The sequence below is a fragment of the Podarcis filfolensis genome, assembly GCF_964270895.1.
Source record: "Podarcis filfolensis genome assembly, chromosome: 7".
In the NCBI taxonomy this organism is placed as follows: domain Eukaryota; kingdom Metazoa; phylum Chordata; class Lepidosauria; order Squamata; family Lacertidae; genus Podarcis; species Podarcis filfolensis.
In genome coordinates this window covers 80,158,458-80,177,012 of record NC_139603.1, presented here as the reverse complement: position 1 = coordinate 80,177,012, position 18,555 = coordinate 80,158,458, and the positions used below count along the sequence as shown (strand labels likewise).

The following is an 18,555-nucleotide window of genomic DNA, read 5'->3' as shown; positions in this document are numbered from 1 at the left end:
CAAGAGGAGCGCCCGCCGCGGCACCAGCTCTCCTGCGCTCCGGATTATCTTTTCCCTCGCTCGCTTGCTCTGATTCCACTCTCGGAGGGCTAACAGGAAATCGCGGCTGCGGTGGGCCAGAGCAGGACCCGAGGGCGCCGGAAATGCCCAATCGGCGGAGCTGCTATTAGCCCAGCTGCTGCCCAAGGGGCGGATGGACGGATGGGGGGCGCGCGGAGCAGCGAGGAGTAAACAGCCCCCTCGGGTGGGGTAGGAGGAGCCCTCTGACTTTCCGGGTGCCCCAAACTCCTGCCATCCCGGGACAGCTGCTCTGAAGGGCAGCCCCTTCGCCTCTCTTTCTTTCTTTCTTTCTTTTGGGGTGGCGCTCCTTGGATCTCATAAAGCATCCCCTCCCCTCGAGGAAGCGGCATGTTAGACTGAAGGCTCCGGTTAGGCTTTGGGGAAGGGGGAGAGGGAGAAGGAGGAAGGCTGGAGAGGGAGGGAGATCGGTTTAAAGCGGCGTGGGAAGCGCAATGAGGACCGTCGCCTAACCATTACGCGCCGCGCGCCAAAGAGATGTCCAGCCAGGCATCCCGCCGACGGCTCCTCTCTCCTCCTGCGGGGACACTTGAAGTCGCCGAGCCGTGAGCCGCCAGCCACTGCATCCCCCACCCCGACTGCTTCCCTTCCCATCGCCAAGCCGGCCATGTCTCGCTGCTGCAAGTCTCCGATCTCCCGAAAGAAAAGGAAAACTCTTTGCATCTTCCTGCTCGGCTGGAGTTTCCCTGGATCGCTCTCGGCGCGCGCTTGGGAAGAGGCGACTCCGGGCCAGCCGCCAGCTCCAGCTCCAGCTCCCTTGACCTTGTCAGCTTCGCACCTCGCCTCCCGCTTGGACCACCGGCAGCATTGTCAATTTCAGGAGTGAGACCAGCGCCCCGGTCGGGGTCTCCTTGGTCATTTCTCTCCCTTTCGGTTTCTAACCTCCTTCCCGTTTCAATCCTCTCGGTTCTTCCTCTTTGTGGCACGGATGGCTGATCCTGATAGGCGACTGCGCCGCGGATTATAGCAAACCAGCGATCACCTCTCTCTCGCCCTCTCAGCTGCAGCTGTACAGATATATATATAAATATAAGTACCCGTGTGAAAGGAACAGATCTTCCATCAAGCTCCTAGAACCCTCCAGATGGTCACTTCCCTCTCCTAAGAAGTTGCATGATGTTGTTGTTGCTGTTATTAATGCACCTGTAATAGTCTACAATATATACAAATATATATATATATTTAAGGAAAACAACCACCCACCTATATCACTATTGCACAGGGCTCTCATTTTTCTTCTGCAAGAAGTCATATCCAATTGATAGACCACATGCTCTGGATTCAGTCCCTGCCGTTTCCAGTTGCAAGGATCTCCGCAGCAGGACTGGGAAGGGTTTGAACCTGGAACCTCAGAGAGCCAATCAGAGGAGGGAGTCCTCAGCTTTATGGACCAATGGTCTGGCTCGTCCTAAGGCAACTTCCAATATCCAGCGGTACGCCATGTTTTCTGAATGTAGGATGGGAGCCACCAACCTGCCCTCCTTTCGTTGGCTCAGTCTGAAGGGCACTTTTTGCCTCTCTGTGGGTATCTTTCCCCTCTTTGCCTTTGGATTCTGCGGCGCCAACCAGGGACCCAGAAGGATGTGGCTTTGATTGCACTGGACTGGACTTTTGACCACGCCGTTAGCAAAAAGGGCCTTCTGTATCTCAATCTGCTCTCCCTCCCCCCACCGCCAGCTGTAATAATAATCTGGGGGGCAGGGTCAGATGCACTTTACAAAGCCAACCCCCCATGCAAAGGTCTATCCAGTGCCAAAAAGGCATGGGGAGTCCCCTTTCTTCTGCAATAATTGACTGACCCTTGATTTCCCCCCCACCCCGCCGGCCAAGGGGGTAGGGGGCAGCCACCGCCTTTCAATGTGATACACCCTCCCTCTCCTGCCGCTGCTGCCGCCACCACTCCGAGCCACACGATGGAGCTATCCGAGGTGCGCTGCCTGAGCGACAGCGACGAGTTGTACACCATCAACCAGACGCCCCCTAGCAGCGGCGCTCGCTCTCAGCGCCTGCTGTGGCAGACGGCAGTCCGCCACATCACTGAGCAGCGCTTCATCCAGGAGCACAGCGGAGGGAAAGTGCTGGGCTCGGAGGAGTCCTTCTGCTCCAACCATTCCCACCATCCGCGGTCAGCAGGCAAGAGCCTTGGCGGCCACAACAATGGGGGAACCAAAGTCTTCCCGGAGCGCACGAGCAGCAGTGGGGACCTGGGGTTCCTGCACCTCGACTGCGCTCCCAGCAACTCGGACTTCTTCCTCAACTGGGGCTACACGTACCGCGGCGTGATCTTCCCTACCTTGCGCAACTCCTTCAAGTCCCGGGACTTGGAGCGCCTCTACCAACGCTACTTCCTGGGCCAGAGGCGCAAATCCGAGGTGGTGGTGAACATCCTGGATGTGCTCACCAAGCTGACCCTCCTGCTGCTCCACCTCACCTTGGCCTCGGCCCCTATGGACCCCATCAAGGGCATCCTGCTGGGCTTCTTCACGGGCATCGAGGTGGTCATCTGTGCCTTAGTAGTGGTCAGGAAGGATACGACCTCCTACACCTACCTGCAGTACAGTGGGGTGGTCACTTGGGTGGCCATGGCCACACAGATCTTGGCTGCCGGCCTTGGCTGTGGTCTTCTTGGAGATGGAATTGGCTATGTGCTCTTCACGCTCTTCGCCACCTACAGCATGCTGCCTCTGCCCCTCACCTGGGCTATCCTGGCCGGCTTAGTCACCTCCGTTCTGCAGCTCGTCATGCAGATGGTGATCCCGAGGCAAACCATGACCTCCATCAACCAGGTATTTCCTGTGGGTTCATCCTTCTTTCTCTCCGAAGTCACCTTTAGTGGGGCAACTTGTAAGGACACATGTTCATCTCCTCCATGAGCTGGGTTACTAAGACAGCTAGACATCATCATTGAATAAAGCTATCCTTTCTCATAATGGGTTGATTATATCCTAGCAAGGATGTGCTGGTGCATTCATAAGAGGAATTACAGGTTCAGACATCTATCTCTGTTTAGGGTGGGGAGAGGGAGGAGGCAGTGAGACCTTATGAGGAATGACACATAAAAGTTGGGTTTTTGTCATGATCAAACAACCCATGTCATAGAATTCTAATGTCCTCCTCGTATCCATATTTTAGTCACTTAGATGGAGAAGCAAATGGAAGGCTATATTGAAGAGCACCCATCCTTAATCTTTATGTTCATCTGCAATCCAACATCTGGCACCCAGATGTTGGATTGCAACTCCCATCTGCATCCCGACCTCTCACATATGTATCCCACTCTTCCTCCAAGGACCTCAGGATGTTCATTGCTCATGAGCTTGTCTCATGTCATCCTCACCACATCTCTGTGTAGTAGGTTAGGCAGAGAGGCAGCATCTGGTCCAAAATTCTCCAGGTCTGAGGAGTCTGAATGCAGGTCTCCTGTCCCAAGTCCACCACTGCACTCCTGGTCCAAGACCAGCTGTGTCCACTGCAATGTTCCCTAGTGGGTCCTCCATATTCTCCTCCACTCAATATTCTCATGTTTAGTTGATACTTGTACCAAGTGGTGATCTGGAGTGGATTTGGAGTTAAAAGAATCTACCTGGAAGCAGAATTTAGAAGGCGGTAGATATATTGATGCACCTGAATGTTTTGCAAAACACACACACAAGCTCATTGCAACCCTAAAATGCTGCTTTCAATCCCTGGAGCTATTTTGGCAACCATTCAGTGGACAAGGTTAATCAAGAAGGAGAACAGTTTCCGTTGGATATACTGTACCTTCCCTTATTTTTGGATTCTTGGTTTCTGTCTGTATCGTGCTAATATGGAGCATATTGGAATACCACCTCACCTTGCAGTGGGTGAGGTGTCAGTTCGCAAATCCCTAGCACTTGTGCATATCACACTTTTCAGTGGGCTTGACAATCAGCATTTGACACCTTCAAATCTGTCCTGATTGCATATGATGATGGATGAAGCAGGGAATGTAAGCAATATATGCTTGGAGCCACCTGATGGGTCTGTGGTCGAATTAGCATCGAACCTTAGTTTCTGAGAAGTAAATCAGATCATCTCTCCATTAAATGAGAGTGTTCATTGAGTAGTGCTGGTTTCTTAGTTCCTGGGCTGCTGTCATTTAGGTGTTTTGTTCCCCCAACCCACTGCAAAACAGTATTCAATCTCAAAAAAACAAAAACAAAAAATGCAGATCATGCCAAATGGCTTTTGCTGGGGGTCCGGTTCTCTGTTTCTGCCACCTGGACAAAGGTTTTGAGTGATGAGGTCTCAAAAGAAGTAATTGTTATGTCGGTCTTGGCTCCTGCCAGTTTCTAATTTATCAGGGATTAATGATGGTGAACAGGGAGAGATCAGTCACTTTTGTCATTTATTTGGCATACACGAGAGAGTCAGCTTGGTTAGAGTGCTGGACTCTCAAATCCCCACTCAGCCATGAAAGTTACTGGCTGATTTAGAGATGGTCACAGCCTCTCTGCCTAACCTACCTCACAGGGTTGTTGTAAGTTAAAAATTAGAAAGGAGAGCCACATTCACCACCTTGAGCTACTTGGGGAAAAGGTGGGATATTAATGTAACAATATAATACATAAATGAATCAGTTTTAACTATTCCTAAATTTGTTTTCTGAAGGCAGAAATATATTAAAAATTGAAACAAAAATCAATTTTATTTTATTACAAGTTTCAAGATATACGTGGTCCTTTGTTTAAAAAAAGCGTCTTCCCTCAAGTAAATAAATAATGCCAGCTGTATTTATAAAATAAACAAACTGGAAAGCTTGCAGGTCTAAGGATTATTTTGCTGTGTGACACAATGCAACCCAACATTTTACAGGGGCATGAGATCTAAAAAGTGGAAAGTCTCATCTACTCTAGAAATTGTCTTGCTGATCGGAATTGACTTTATTTATTTATTTATTAAAAATCCAAGAGAAATGTTTTGTGCACTTAACAGGTTTGCGGGTGGGGCGAGCCCTTAAATACTTAGCAATTGCCTTTTAATACACAATTTCAGATTATTTTAGGTTCACAGTCCCCGTTTTTTCAAAAGACTCTAGTAGCAGCTTGACCTGTAGCAGGAATTGACAAGCAAAGGTGTTGTTGTTGTTGTTTACAATCATGAGAAAACCTCATCACCTGTTGTAAGACATAGTTGGCAGCCCTTTTGACACATGCCTTTTAGTCAGAAGAGAGAACCCAGAACAGATCATTTGGTTTAGGAAGCATTGGAGGAGGGGGAGATGGAAATGATTTATGGACTAATAGTTTATTGACACCTAAGATTCGTAGAGCTCTGATCCTAGATCCTGTTTTCAGTGCCAAGGGCTCAGCAATGGGATATGTGTTGGCAGCTGTTTTGAAGAAAGCACCTCTGAGCAAGTTCAGAGTGTATTTTACCACTGAGTCCTGGAAGCCTACAAACATATGAGAGAACGGAGTCCAGTACAGCTCAGAGGGAAAAGGCATTTTCATTAGGATTGTGATCCCATTTCTGTCATTTTTACAAACTGGATCAGAAATGGGACTAACTTTCTTATGCTCTAGCAACCTCTCAAATCAAAGCTGGTACCTTCAGATCCATCTCTCCTATGTCTTATTTAACTCTCATTTCGACCGAACACAGCAGCTTGCAATAACTCAGCAGCCTTTTAGGAATCGGTTAGGTATATCCCCCTTATTTAGAATATAAGAATAAGAATATCATTTTGAGACTTTACTCCCCTATTCTCATTTCTAGTTTCCTTGGTTCTACTCCTTCACAGTCGTTTTTCCACAGCGTTTGTGCACTCTGTGATAGTTATAGCCAGGGCTAGCAGCAGAAGCTGACCAAGTCAGGCAAATGCCAAGGGCGGGATGCAAAGCGGGTGAGCTGGATGGCATTAGACTGACCACCTGGTATTTCAGTCCACAATAGTCCAGACTTGACTGATGGGTCAGGGAAGGCCTTGCCCATTTTTGTTGTGGTCCGATAACCTCGTTTTAGCAGTACAAATTTTGAGTGTCTGTACCTGGCGTCTGGGGATGCGGGTGGCACTGTGGGTTAAACCACAAAGCCTAGGACTTGCCGATCAGAAGGTCGGTGGTTCGAATCCCCACAACAGGATGAGCTCCCGTTGCTCAGTCCCTGCTCCTGCCAACCTAGCAGTTCAAAAGCACGTCAAAGTGCAAGTAGATAAATAGGTACCACTCTGGCGGGAAGGTAAACGCCATTTCCGTGCGCTGCTCTGGTTCACCAGAAGCAGCTTAGTCATGCTGGCCACATGCCCAGAAGCTGTACGCCGGCTCCCTCGGCCAGTAAAGCGAGATGAGCGCCGCAACCCCAGAGTCGGCCATGACTGGACCTAATGGTCAGGGGTCCCTTTACCTTTTTACCTGGCGTCTGAAGACAGGAACTCACAAACAACCAATGAATCTGAAAGACAAAAGGAAGCACTTCTTGCTATTGCAGTGCATGGATAAAATATGGAACTCACCCCCACCGGAGGCAGTGATGAATACCAACATGGGTGACATGAAAAGGGAGGAGAGTACTGCTTCACACAAGTCCTGCTTGCAGGTTTTCCATAGACACAGTGGTTGGCCACTGCAAGAATAGAGTTCTGGACTAGATATGCCTTTGGCCTGAAGCAGCAGGCTCTTCTTATGATCCTAGGTTTCTGCTTGCTGCACAGAGAGAGGGCAAGCACAGGGATGTAGGGATCTGCCATACCTCTCACCTGACTCCTGCTCTAGCTAGCTAGCAGAGGACAGGCTGGGGAATGAACCAGGGACCTTCTAAATTGTAAGGCAGATACCCTGCCACTGCTGGGATGCAGTGATGGGGCTCAGAGAAGCAGTGGTGGCTGCTGTTTGACCAATCCCCCCCCCCCCAGCACAGAAACCGTTGCTTGCTCGCCCTCTCTTTTTGGGTGGTGCAGCACGGACGATTGGAACATCTCTCTGTCCAGCAAGAAAGAAGTGAGTGCTTACAGTATCTCCGCTGTCAGAGGAATTATACTTCTCCATATCAGTTGCTCGGATCACAAGTGGGAAAGTCCGGTTGCATTTGGGTCCCTCTTACAGGAATACGGTTGGCTATGTTGAGAACAGCATGCTCTTCTTGTGTGTCTAAAAGGGCATTCGTTTTGCTTTTGTTTGTGGCTGCCCTTGAGACAGACCCAGAAACTCCAGCGGGTGCAGAATGCCGTGGCGAGACTCCTTACGGGGTCCTCGCCGCGGGATCACATTCAGCTGGTGCTATACCAGCTGCACTGGCTCCTGGTGGAGTACAGGATCAGGTTTAAGGTGCTGGTTTTAACCTTTAAAGCCCTATACATCCTAGGACCCTCATACCTAAGGGACCGCATCTCCTGGTATGTCCCATGGAGGACCTTACGGTCTTCAAACAAAAACATCTTGGAGGTCCTGGGCCACAGGGAGGTTAGGCTGGCCTCAACCAGAGCCAGGGCTTTTTCGGCTGTGGCTCCAATCTGGTGGAATGCTCTGTCACAAGAGACTAGGGCCCTGAGGGACTTGACATCTTTCAGCAGGGCCTGCAGGACGGAGCTGTTCCACCAGGCCTTTGGCCAGGGCGCAGCCTGACTCCCTCCTTTGGCAATCCTCACAGAACTCTAGCCTAATTGTTGCCATTAATTTGATTTTGAATTGATTTTAAAATGAATTGATTTTAGAATGCTGTGTTACTTTTATTGTTGTTAGCAGCTCTGAGCCCAGCTTTGGCTGGGGAGGGCAGGATATAAAATATATTATTATTATTATTATTATTATTATTATTATTATTATTATTATTATTAGAGAGGGGCGATCAGAAAAACCCCACTGGAAGGGATGGCTGGTGGAATCCTGAACATACGACCTTCCTCCTCTGTTGGAGGCAGTACAGCTCTGGATCCCAGTTGCTGAGAAACACAAAAGCAGAGAGTGCTGTTGTGTTCAGGTCCTGTTGTCAGGCTTCCCATGTGTATCTGGGTGGCAACTGTGAGTTCAGGACCTCAGCCTTGATGGGCCATTGGCCTGATCCAGCAGGCTCTGCTTAAGTTCTTATAGTGTACCTTCCACCCTTTGAGCTGGCAGAGGTGGTCTCAAATGTGGTCTTGAATATATCCTGGTTGTTCTGGGGGATTTCAACACCTCGTGTCTCTCACCTGCTGTAACTCTGGATTCATTGAGTGAAAGCACATGGCTCCAATCGAGCTTGGATGATACGTTAAATTGTGGGACTTGGGTGGTGCTGTGGGTTAAACCACAGAGCCTAGGACTTGCCAATCAGAAGGCCGGCGGTTCGAATCCCCGCGACGGGGTGAGCTCCCGTTGCTCGGTCCCTGCTCCTGCCAACCTAGCAGTTCGAAAGCACATCAAAGTGCAAGTAGATAAATAGGTACCGCTCCGGCAGGAAGGTAAATGGTTTTCCGTGCGCTGCTCTGGTTCGCCAGAAGCGGCTTAGTCATGCTGGCCACATGACCTGGAAGCTGTACGCCAGCTCCCTCGGCGTGCTGCACCTGGAGAAGATGGGTTGAAATCTAGTGCTGCAACCCCAGAGTCGGCCACAACTGGACCTAATGGTCAGGGGTCCCTTTACCTTTACCTTTACTGGAAGTGCCTAGCCTTTCTTGTTCTGTTAAATGCTTTAGGATTGTGCAGGATATGGACAGGATATTTGGAGAGGATTTGCAGGTGCAAACATTGCCCTTTCTGGCTGCTGGCAGTTGCCAGAGTGGGATTGGCTGCTGAGTGATGAAGATAACAAAACATGGGTAGCCAAGGTGATGTGAGATGTTATTAGTATTTGTGCCAAAGGCCCTGGTAAAGAAGTTCTATATAATGAAGATGCCAGATGCACTTATGCTGGGAGGGAATTCCACAACTAAGGGGCTGCCAGAGCAAATGTCCTCTCCTGGGCTGCCACCACCTGAACCAAATCTGCTGTCGGCTGATTTAAAACCCAGGAGGGTCTGTAGGGTAGGATGAGGTCTCTCAGATATTTGGGGCCTAAGTCATCTAGGGCCAAGTCATGCAGTCCAGCCATATGAAGAGACCACCACATATGCTACTCTTGGTTTAAAATGCCTCTTGGGGGTGGAGGTCCCCATGTCCTTGATGGGGCAAGACCATTTCTTAGGAAACACCTGGACCATGCCACAAATTTTAGTAACTTCTAGCCAATTTGCTACAACTGGTTTCTTATCAACCTGATGCCAAACCTGGTTTTCATAGCGATACAGCTTGGGCTATCTTCGTAGTTGCTTGCACCAGGAACTGCACAAGCAAGGTGGATGCATGCTGTGTTTCATCCCAGCTTATTTTCCCGGACCACTCAGCAGATTTGATCAAGCTAGATCTGATTTCAGGAGGCGGCGCTGGGAGCCTCTGCTCCACCCTGCAGCTGTTGTGACTCCCATAAACCTTAACAGGATTATCTTATTATGACTAGACTGGTGTAGATAGCTGTCTCGGTGTGTCTGAATTCAATGTCTTCCCACACCCACAGCTCAGACATTTCTCAAGGAAAAGTAAGTGATGATTCAGTCCCAGAGTAATTTGTACATATTGGTTTCCTGATAACTCTTAGCTTCTAGATTTCAACCCATCTTCTCCAGGCAGTAGATCTGGTGGGTGTGCATTCCTGCACACAGACTATGTAAGTAACTTACGGAATTTACTCTCATAGGGTTTCCCCTCCAAAAATATATATATCCTTCTCTTGTAATACTAGAAACCCAGGGTCATCCAGTGAAACTGAAAGCTCAGGAGAGACAATAGGAAGTTCTTCTTTACACAGTGCATAGTGAATGCCATACCACATGACGTAGGAATGACCACCAACTTGGATGGCTTTAAATTTATGGTGGTTAAGGCAATCAATGGCTACCAGCAGAGATGGGAGGGTTTTACCACTGGTGTCAGAGGCCACACACATCTGAATTGCAAGGTGCTGGGGATCGTGATTGTTTTTGCACACATGTCAGACTCGTAGCCTTCCCAGAGGCATCTCCTTGGCCACTGTTGGAAATGGGAGGCTGGACTAGACAGACCCTTGTTCAGATCCAGAAGGACTCTTCTAATGTTCCTAAGATGCAGAGGCGGTCAGTAGCTTAGGTTGTCCACCCACACCAAGAGGTACAGAGGTGGTATGCCTCTGGATATTAGCTGCTGGGAAGAAACAATAGGGAAAGTCCAAAGTGATGCTTTAAAGGCATTTGGTTGGCAGTGGATGGAAACAAAACAACTCACCACATGGTCGATCTCACCCTGCATGGAAGTTTTTATATTCCTGTACCCTTTCAATAAGCTGCTGAGCTTTAGTGCCCATCCATCCTTGTATTTGGGGTCACAGACTCCTAATTTTAGAGCATGGTCCCTCCTCCCACCTGCCCCCATTGGACAAAACAGTTTGTGACACTGGTACATTTCCTTGGCAAGATTTCTGTTAGGGTACCTCAGTCTTCTTCAAGTATTTATGAAAGCTTTACAACAGGCTTCCTCAACCTCGGCCCTCCAGATGTTTTAAAACTACAATTCCCATCATCCCTAAGCACTGCTCCTGCTAGCTAGGGATCATGGGAATTGTAGTCCCAAAACATCTGGAGGGCTGAGGTTGAGGAAGCCTGCTTTACAAACTCATCTGTTTTCCTTGCCTTTTAATTTAGAGGGTTACTGCTGGTGGGTTGTTAGCATTTACTGACTTGTACTGCAGTGGGATGTTTTTGTAGCGGTTTGAGCTTCGTGTTTTGATGCTTCTCTTCTTAATGAAATTGCGTATTTGCTATTCATGTGAGCCACCTTGGGCAGGCTGTAGTCTGGAAAGGCACTTCGGAAATATCTGAAATGAACAATCGTAAAGGGGGTTGTGTTGAATATTAGGTTCGACACTTAGAATGGCTTTGACACTCCACCTTCATGTATGATCATTGCTTCTTGAAAACTGGCAACACTCTAAATGTCACAACTTCAGATGGACTTCAACACACTAAAGGTAAAGGTAAAGGTAAAGGTAAAGGTAAAGGACCCCTGACAGTTAAGTCCAGTCGCAAATGACTCTGGGGTTGCGGCACTCATTCTCGCTTTACTGGCTGAGGGAGCCGACGTTTGTCCGCAGACAGTTTTTCCAGGTCATGTGGCCAGCATGACTAAGCCGCTTCTGGTGAAACCAGAGCAGCACATGGAAACGCCATTTACCTTCCCGCCGGAGCGGTACCTATTATCTACTTGCACTTTCGAACTGCTAGGTTGGCAGGAGCTGGGACCAAGCAACAGGAGCTCACCCCATCGCAGGGATTCGAACTGCCGACCTTCCAGTCGGCAAGCCCTAGGCTCAGTGGTTTAGACCACGACGCCACCTGTGTCCCTTTTGCAACACACTACTCAATCCTTTATCAACCAGTCCAACAGCAAGTTGTAACTATAGTAATTGTTTTATTCTGGATTATCCAAAGAGGAAAGGTAACTAACAAACTCAACTCCCTATCATGCTTACTTGTAAATTTTAGTTGTAGTATTTAACTGGCATGTATTAACATTTTGAAGTTTAAGAAAAATGCACAAACTGAGTTCCTTCTTACACCTACCACAACCTCTATTTTGTTGACATAAGTAACTTAACTGCAGAAGAAAGTTCCTCTTGGGAGTATGTTGTCATAAGCTTTCCCTCCGTTTAAGCTAGATTTCTGTTCTATGTTGATCGTACCTTTTTTTCTGTATATTTGTCAAAGTGCTTGCATCTTATTTGATGCAAATAAACGTGCAGATCATTAATAAAAAGAAAAGAAATGCTTTTTGCAAGAACCATATCAGGTGAGCCTTACCTTTGGCCCGGCCGCAATCCCTGTCCCTTGCTTGTTTGTTTAAGAGAAGGAAAGAAGAGAAATGGGACAAAATGGAAGAGAGATAAATAAGATGAAAATAAACACATACAGTGGTACCTCGGGTTAAGTACTTAATTCCTTCCGGAGGTCCGTTCTTAACCTGAAACTATTCTTAACCTGAAGCACCACTTTAGCTAATGGGGCCTCCTGCTGCCACCATGCCACCGGAGCACGATTTCTGTTCTCATCCTGAAGCAAAGTTCTTAACCCGAGGTACTATTTCTGGGTTAGCGGAGTCTGTAACCTGAAGCATCTTTAACCTGAAGCGTATGTAACCCGAGGTACCACTGTATAAGGGAAGAAGGCAGGCAGGCAGGCAGGCATGGTGTGGAATTAATTTTTAATCTTGTGCACAATTACCTGGGAGTAAAGCCCAGTGAACTGAGTGGGACAGACATGCCTAAAATAAGAACACAAGACAAGCCTGATGGATCAGGTCCATGGCGCACTGAATCCATCCTCCTCTTCTCACAGGGACTGACCAGATGGGAAGTCGGTAAACTGGACATGAGTGTCCCAGCATTCCCCTCACCTGCAATTCTGAACAACTAGCATAATTGCAGTGCAACACTGGGGGTTCATGCTAAAGGAGATGTGTGTCTGCAACTGTTAGACCAGGGATGGGGATCCTGTACCCCTCCAGGTCTTGTTGGAAAACAGAATGGATGGTAAAGTCTTGACCCTCCAGATGTTGCTAAACTTCAGCTCCTGATCACCCCTGACCATTGGCCATGCTGGCTGGGGATTATGGAAGTTGGAATCCAACAACGTCTGGAGGGCGACAGAATCCCCATCCCTGGCTTAGTCAATCAGTGGGCTGATTTAATAAATTAAACTTTGATTAACTAGACAGGGGTCCCCATTTAAACAAGCAGCTGATTTTTAAATAAATAGATACATACAATTACTTTAATACAGTGGTACCTTGGGTTACAGACTCTTCAGGTTACAGACGCTTCAGGTTACAGACTCCACTAACCCAGAAATAGTGCTTCAGGTTAAGAACTTTGCTTCAGGATGAGAACAGAAATCGTGCAGTGGTGGCAGCGGGAGGCCCCATTAGCTAAAGTGGTGCTTCAGGTTAAGAACAGTTTCAGGTTAAGAATGGACCTCCAGAATGAATTAAGTTCATAACCAGAGGTACCACTGTACAGAAACTGTGAATGGTACAAGGCACCTTGAGAAAGAACCAGGTGCTGTTCCACTACAATTCCCATCACTTTTGACCATTGATCATGTTGGCTGGGACTAATGGGAGTTGGGAATCCAGCAACAACTGGGTGGAGGGCAGGTTTATTTTTTTTTATTTGCAAAAATGTCTATATTGCCAGCCTTAAGAAAACAAATTATTTTGGCTGTGAATGCCATAAAATCAACAGTATAATGGCATCTGCAAAACTAGTACAAAATGCATAAGAAATGTGTTTTGTGTTCCCCATCCCTGGTCTTCAGGTAAATTGATGAAAGGAGTGTCTGTAAGAATGTACAGAGAATATTTCTCAGCCACGGCCAGCTCTAATCCCTCTGCAATTGTGATTGATTGGTTAATTCGTTATTTCAAATATTGTCATTCTATCCTTCCATTCAACATGGACCTACAGAATAGCTTACAACAAAGTTAAAGATACCAGACATAATAAAGCCATATAAAAACCAAGACATGAAAGTACTGCTGGCAGATAAAAGGAACGTGTTCCCACCAGACAATGCAGAAAGATAAGCAGCACCAGTATTTCACAGCCCTCCAGGAAAGTACCATCTTAATTTTATACTGGGAAGCTAGCAAGGTAAGCTTAAAAAAGAGCAGTGTTCTTCAGCTTGGGGCTCCCAGGTGTTGCTGGACTACAAATCCTATCATCCTCAGCAAGTTTAGCTCAAGGATGATGGGAGTTGTAGTCCAACAACATTTGGGGAGCCAAAGTTGAAGAGCACTGGAGGAGAATTTTCCATAAAGTTAGTACCTATGTGGAAAAGCCCTATTCTGCATTGCTACCAGCTGTCCACTTCAGATCCATGCAGGGAGGCCTGCTGGAAATTGTCTAAACATTTTAGTTGACTTGACTGGAAGAAAGCTGTCCTTGAGACATTCTGGTTCCCAGGTCATTTAGGGGTAAGAAGATAAGATTGTAAGAGGAGCCAGCTGGTTCAGGGTAATGGCCCATCTAGTCCAGCATTGTGTTCTCACAGAGGCCAACCAGATGTAACCTAGGGAGGGTTCTGCCTTGGCTGCCCTTGATTTAGGACCTTAAAGTTTAAAAACGTCACTGAATTAGATCCTAGATGGTGGAAACCTGGTGGAATAGAGAAACAGGTTATAGAGAGCCAGTGTGGTGTAGTGGTTAAGAGCGGTAGACTCGTAATCTGGTGAACCGGGTTCGGGTCTCCGTTCCTCCACATGCAGCTGCTGGGTGACCTTGGGCCAGTCACACTTCTCTGAAGTCTCTCAGCCCCACTCACCTCACAGAGTGTTTGTTGTGGGGGAGGAAGGGAAAGGAGAATGTTAGCCACTTTGAGGCTCCTTCGGGTAGTGATAAAGCGGGATATCAAATCTAAACTCATTATTATTATTATTTCTGGATACAAACTGTACAGGAAGAACAGGAAAATGTATGTTTGTTTATTTATCTATTTATTTAGCAATCACATCAATGACAGAAAGATATAAAAACAGTTGCAATACAGATGCAGAATGAGGATCATCTCAAAGGCATCAAAGAGGACATAGAGACCAACGAGCTAGAAAGGGACAGGATCCTCCACAGAATGACTGTGGGTGGAAATACCGCAGAGTAATTTTAGCATTGGCAACATGCTATTTTTTGGGCACCTGACCAAAATGTCCAGGATGATCTTGAGAAAGAGAATGAAATCACAGAGGCATCCACAGGAGGAAATGTTGGAGTAATGGGTGATTTTAGTTACCCATAAAATGGGTAAGTGCAAGTTCTGGTCACAACAAGAAGTTTCTAGATGCCCTGAATGATTGCGTTCTACAACAGTTTCTCATCAATCTAACCAGAGGGGAGGCAACACTGAGCTTAATCATAAACTGTGTCCAGAACATGGTGCAATATGTAAGCTAGGATGCATACTGCAAATTGGGAAAGGTACTGCTAGAGTCGGGACGCTGTGGATGCTGTGGGTTAAACCACAGAGCCTAGGACTTGCTGATCAGAAGGTTGGCGGGTCAAATCCTCGTGATGTGGTGAGCTCCCGTTGCCCAGTCCCTGCTCCTGCCAACCTAGCAGTTCGAAAGCACGTCAAAGTGCAAGTAGATAAATAGTTACCGCTCCGGCGGGAAGGTAAACGATATTTCCGTGCGCTGCTCTGGTTTGCCAGAAGTGGCTTAGTCATGCTGGCCACATGACCCAGAAGCTGTATGCCGGCTCCCTCGGCCAATAAAGTGAGATGAGCGCTGCAACCCCAGAGTCAGCCACGACTGGACCTAATGGTCAGGGGTCCCTTTACCTTTACCTTTACTGCTACAGTCAGGTAAAGGTAAAGGACCCCTGGATGGTTAAGTCCACTCAAAGGCAACTACGGGGTTGTCATGCTCATCTCACTTTCCAGGTCGAGGGAGCCGGCATTTACTAAAGAGTAGAAAAATGAAAACTATATACACTTAGAGAAATGAAAGCGAGGTGGAAAAGCAGCTATACTTACTGGTAAATGAATACTGGGGGAGCTGTCCACATGTCATGGTTCTGAAATGTTTTCTATTCCAAACTTAATGTGCAAGTTGTTTGACTTGCAGCATTTTCATTTGGCTCCCTCTAGTGGAAACCTCTACACTTCTCACAAGCTCAGCCTTTGAATTCTCTGCTTAGCTTTGATTCTAGATTTTTTTCCAATTAATCTGAAGAGCAGATGTCTCACAGAAGGGAAATATTAGATAGGATCTGTTCTATCTGAAGCAAAAGGAAGCTCTTTATGGAATCTTTTTCGTTTGTTTGTTTGTTTTGAGGGAATCAATGTGTGAAATGTCTGAGTGTTTCCTTCATTCAGAAATACGTATTTAGAGCATTACTTAAAGGTGTATAGATATTGGGACCTGGGGACTGAAAGTTGCATTTCTTGGTTCTAGACCACATTCTTTGTACTCAGATGTTTCTGCGTCAAGGAAAATTGAGAAGAAGCAAAGTTTCTGAAGGGCTTTGCAGGCAAAAGAGCGGGGTGGGAGATCAGTACCTGTTCTGTCCAGTCAAGGGCATCTTGGGCAGGAGGGTTGGAATTGCTCTATATGAGCAATTGGGCTGACCCAGTAAAGATGCTGTCCTTACCTGAAAATATTTTGCTGCATAGAAAGTCTAAAGACCATCAACTCTCCACTTTGTCAAAACAAGGTTGAGATCATGGGCATCAGTATCCAAATCTACACTGGGAACACATGCCCTCCAGTGCAGGGGCCCTGAAAATAATGGAATTGCAAGGTGGAGCATAGGCGGCAGTGTTAGAAATTAGCCAGGCACTAGGCACATTTTAGGGAGGCGGGTGGCACTGTGGGTTAAACCACAGAGCTTAGGACTTGCCGATCAGAAGGTCAGCGGTTCGAATCCCTGAGACGGGGTGAGCTACTGTTGTTCAGTCCCTGCTCCTGCCAATCTAGCAGTTCGAAAGCACGTCAAAGTGCAAGTAGATAAATAGGTACTGCTCTGGTGGGAAGGTAAACGGCGTTTCCGTGCGCTGCTCTGGTTCACCAGAAGCAGCTTAGTCATGCTGGCCACATGACCCGGAAGCTGTATGCCGGCTCCCTCGGCCAATAAAGTGAGATGAGCGCCACAACCCCAGAGTCAGTCACAACTGGACCTAATGGTCAGGGGTCCCTTTACCTTTTAGGTGCATTTTGCATCTGGCTTTTGACCATTTGCGACCCAAGGCACTGGGATAGTCCCTTGAATCTAGACTGTTTTCACACACTAATACCCCCATCCAATGGAATTCTATCACTTATATTTTATCTGCACAATCAAAATGAATTTCAGGAACCAAAATACTTTTTCTGTGCAGCCTGAACAGGAAAGGTCAATTACAGTCAGTCCATCATTTGAAAAACACGGGGGCTGTCTTGCCCCCAAAACGAAAAATGGCACCGGAGCATGCACAGTCCCAAGCAGCTGACCACACTGAGTTTGAGCATCAAACCTCAGGGTTCCTAGTAGATTTTATCCATAGCAGCAGCTCCTAGAAAACCAAGCTCAGTGTGGTCTAACTTGACAGATGTTTACAAAGACTAGTTTTCTGTTCCTTCCCCGTTGTTTGCAATGAAGGACATTGTAAAGAAATAATGGCTCATATTTCAGATCACATTTCCCAACCAGTATGCTGTATTGAATTCTGGCTTGCAATGAATGAGGAATCCCTCTGTGTGTATTTATTGCATGTGTTACAAAGTCCTAGCAATGGGAAAGTGGCTGGGCCATGCGATTCTTGGCTTCTGTTACTGCCACTCCCATAGTGACCATAATATGCTATCCATTTGTTTGCATGCATTCATGAGATTGTTTACATAAATGGCATGCCCTTCCATTTGTGTGTGTGTGTGTGTGACATTTTAATATGCGGTTTCCCTATTTAAGACAATGGTAGCATGGCCCTGAAGACAAATGGTGTAAAATCCCACAGAAAACTGCATATTGTGCCATATTTGGGGTTCTGCTTGGACAGAACTAATTGAAAATGTCAAATTCTACCCACTGAAGACTTTGGCTTACAGGTGAAGTTTGCCTTAGGAAAGAACAGCCACTCTTCTCTCCATATATACAATGGTACCTCAGGTTACATACGCTTCAGGTTACAGATGCTTCAGGTTACAGACTCTGCTAACCCAGAAATAGTGCTTCAGGTTAAGAACTTTGCTTCAGGATGAGAACAGAAATCGTGCTCCGGTGGCGCGGCAGCAGCAGGAGGCCCCATTAACTAAAGTGGTGCTTCAGGTTAAGAACCGTTTCAGATTAAGAACGGACCTCCGGAACAAATTAAGTACTTAACCCGAGGTACCACTGTATTTGCTTCTTCACATGTGATAAATATAATGTGAAATACAACCTCTGGCCCATGGGCTGAATTGGATTTGCCAAGCCATTTTGCCCAAGCCATACCTACCCCCCCCCCCCCCGCCAATCACCTCGTGTCATATATGACACCAGGTATGGACAGGTAAAAAGGCAGCCGAGCTGAGCCAAAAGGAGCTTCTGAACTGCTGTCAATCAGCTGATCATCAGCACTTCGTAAGGCTCATGTGCTGTGCTTCTGCAAGCATTTAAAACACAAAGACCAGCCAATTGCTAAGCTTCTGAAGCACCAGTTATTGGCTGTTGGACAGGACTTCAAAGCACAGCATAGAACTCTTTGTCCCTGGTATAGTCCGTTTAGATTTCCCAAACTTGGATCTCCAGCTGTTTCTGGACTACAATTCCCATCATCCACCGATCCTGCTAGCTAGGGATGATGGGACTTGTAGTCCAAAAACAGCTGGAGAGTCACATTTGGGAACCCACGGTATAGAGGCAGCTGAGTCAAGCCTGTCAAGGATCAAGCTTTTTGGAAGCAAAAATACATGGATGTAAAATAAACAACTGCTTCAGAGGGATTAGGTGTTAAAGCGACATGTTCAG

The 18,555-nt window shown here is 47.1% G+C and overlaps 1 protein-coding gene across 2 annotated transcripts in view; it reads left to right on the top strand.

The window, feature by feature from the left end:
- Window positions 1-1,078: 1,078 nt before the first annotated feature.
- ADCY8 (adenylate cyclase 8) overlaps window positions 1,079-18,555 on the top strand; it is a 135,806-nt gene continuing 118,329 nt past the window's right edge. For both annotated transcript variants that reach the window (XM_083621868.1, XM_083621867.1), the window contains exon 1: window positions 1,079-2,864. In XM_083621868.1, the coding sequence (XP_083477994.1) occupies window positions 1,992-2,864 (873 nt within the window). In that variant the 5' untranslated portion in view covers window positions 1,079-1,991. The remainder of the gene's footprint in view (window positions 2,865-18,555) is intronic.